At 48.5% G+C, this 2,345-nt stretch overlaps 1 protein-coding gene across 1 annotated transcript; it reads left to right on the top strand.

Annotated features, from left to right (window-relative positions):
• Window positions 1-1,632: 1,632 nt before the first annotated feature.
• On the top strand, window positions 1,633-2,134 carry LOC142098096 (cold-inducible RNA-binding protein B-like; the record flags this gene model as incomplete). Its single annotated transcript, XM_075180576.1, has 1 exon — window positions 1,633-2,134. A coding segment is annotated over one exon (492 nt), but the record flags the coding sequence as incomplete, so codon positions are not given.
• Window positions 2,135-2,345: the final 211 nt, after the last annotated feature.

The following is a 2,345-nucleotide window of genomic DNA, read 5'->3' on the forward strand; positions in this document are numbered from 1 at the left end:
TCCCTCACTTCCCTGTGTGTCACATCTATAACTGTCCCCTCACTTCCCTGTGTGTCACATCTATAACTGTCCCCTCACTTCCCTGTGTGTCACATCTATAACTGTCCCCTCACCTCCCCATGTGTCACATCTATAACTGTCCCCCCCAGCTGCCTGTGTGTCACATCTATAACTGTCCCCTCACCTCCCTGTGTGTCACATCTATAACTGTCCCCTCACCTCCCCGTGTGTCACATCTATAACTGTCCCCTCACCTCCCCGTGTGTCACATCTATAACTGTCCCCTCACCTCCCCGTGTGTCACATCTATAACTGTCCCCGCACCTCCCTGTGTGTTACATCCATAACTGTCCCCTCACCTCCCCATGTGTCACATCCATTACTGTCCCCTCACCTCCCTGTGTGTTACATCCATAACTGTCCCCTCACCTCCCCGTGTGTCACATCTATAACTGTCCCCTCACCTCCCCGTGTGTCACATCTATAACTGTCCCCTCACCTCCCCGTGTGTTACATCTATAACTGTCCCCTCACCTCCCTGTGTGTCACATCTATAACTGTCCCCTCACCTCCCCGTGTGTCACATCTATAACTGTCCCCTCACCTCCCTGTGTGTTACATCCATAACTGTCCCCTCACCTCCCCGTGTGTCACATCTATAACTGTCCCCTCACCTCCCTGTGTGTCACGTCTATAACTCTCCCCTCACCTCCCCGTGTGTCACATCTATAACTGTCCCCTCACCTCCCCGTGTGTTACATCCATTACTGTCCCCTCACCTCCCCGTGTGTTACATCCATTACTGTCCCCTCACCTCCCCGGGTGTCACATCTATATCTGTCCCCTCACCTCCCCGTGTGTTACATCCATTACTGTCCTCTTACCCTTCCCATGTGTCACATCTATAACTGTCCCTCCAGCTCCCCATGCGCCACATCCATTACTGTAAGTGTTATTTGCCTTCAGAAATGAATTGTGTTGATTGGCGTAAGGTCCCTTTTGGACCATGTACAGAGCAATTTCATACAAGATTCTCTACGTAAACAGAATCAGTGCATCTGATGTGTTCTATTTGTATGTATTCCATCATTTGTCATTCTCTGTGTAATGACATCTTTATAGCCGCTGAGTGCAGCTTGTGTATATAAATTAGAGATGGGCGGGTCCGGTTCCCCGAGAACCGAACCCACCCAAACTTTGGGTATCCGAGTACTGAGCTGAGTAGCTCGGTACTCTCCCGCCCGCTCCGAATCCAAATCGAGACCGAACGTCATCGTGACTTCGTCGTATCTCGGGGCTCGGTTCTCGCGATACTTCAAGATTATAAATACACGCCTCCACAGCAATCCATCGCCATTTGACAGAGGGAGAGAACAGGGTGTAGTCACAAGCTGATTAGAGCAGGGACAGAGAATCCAATACTGTATATACTCGTGTATAAGCCGAGTTTTTCAGCACATTTTTGTATGCTGAAAAAGGCCACTCGGCTTATACACGGGTGAACTTACCTGGTGTCCGGTCCCTCGGCTGTTAACTTCTGCATATGCGTTCCAACAACATAACTTCCTGTTGTTGGAACGCATGCGGGGTAAGTAAAAAATCTCTCTCTCTCTGCATCCTCGCCTTTCGTTTGTTCTGTCCAGACAATCCAAACTTTTTATCGGCGGTCTGAGCTTTGACACCAACGAGGGGAATCTGGAAGAAGTGTTCTGCAAATATGGTCTGATCACAGAGGTGGTTGTGGTAAAGGATCGGGAAACTAAGAGATCCAGGGGATTTGGCTTTGTTACGTATGAGAACCCAGAGGATGCCAAAGATGCCTTGCAGGCAATGAATGGAAAGTCTGTGGATGGACGTCAGATTCGTGTGGATCAGGCTGGCAAGTTCTCCGGTGACAGGAGAGGAGGTTACAGAGGAGGCTCATCTGGAGGAAGAGGATTCTTCCGTGGTGGCGGTGACAGGGGCTATGGAAGCAGCAGGTTTGAGAGCAGGAGTGGAGGATATGGTGGCAGTGGTGGCTCAAGGGATTATTATGGAAGTGGCAGGAGTCAAGGAGGTTATAGTGATCGCTCAGGAGGGTCCTACAGAGACAGCTATGATAGCTATGCTACACACAACCAGTAAAATACTTTTTTTAATCTGTTTAAGTATCTCTACAGCCTCACTGGTAGTAACGGAACAGCTGTCCTAAAGGGTGTAAAGCTAATAACTTTTATATTGTTACTTTTAATGTTATGGTTTCATATTGTTAGATTTCTCACCCTACTATGTTTTGCTGTTCCATTGAGGCTTTTAAATTTGCGCTCTTTTCCACCCTAGGCTTATAGTCGAGTCAATAAGTTTTC

Source organism: Mixophyes fleayi, chromosome 7 (genome assembly GCF_038048845.1).
Source record: "Mixophyes fleayi isolate aMixFle1 chromosome 7, aMixFle1.hap1, whole genome shotgun sequence".
NCBI classification, from domain to species: Eukaryota; Metazoa; Chordata; class Amphibia; order Anura; family Limnodynastidae; genus Mixophyes; species Mixophyes fleayi.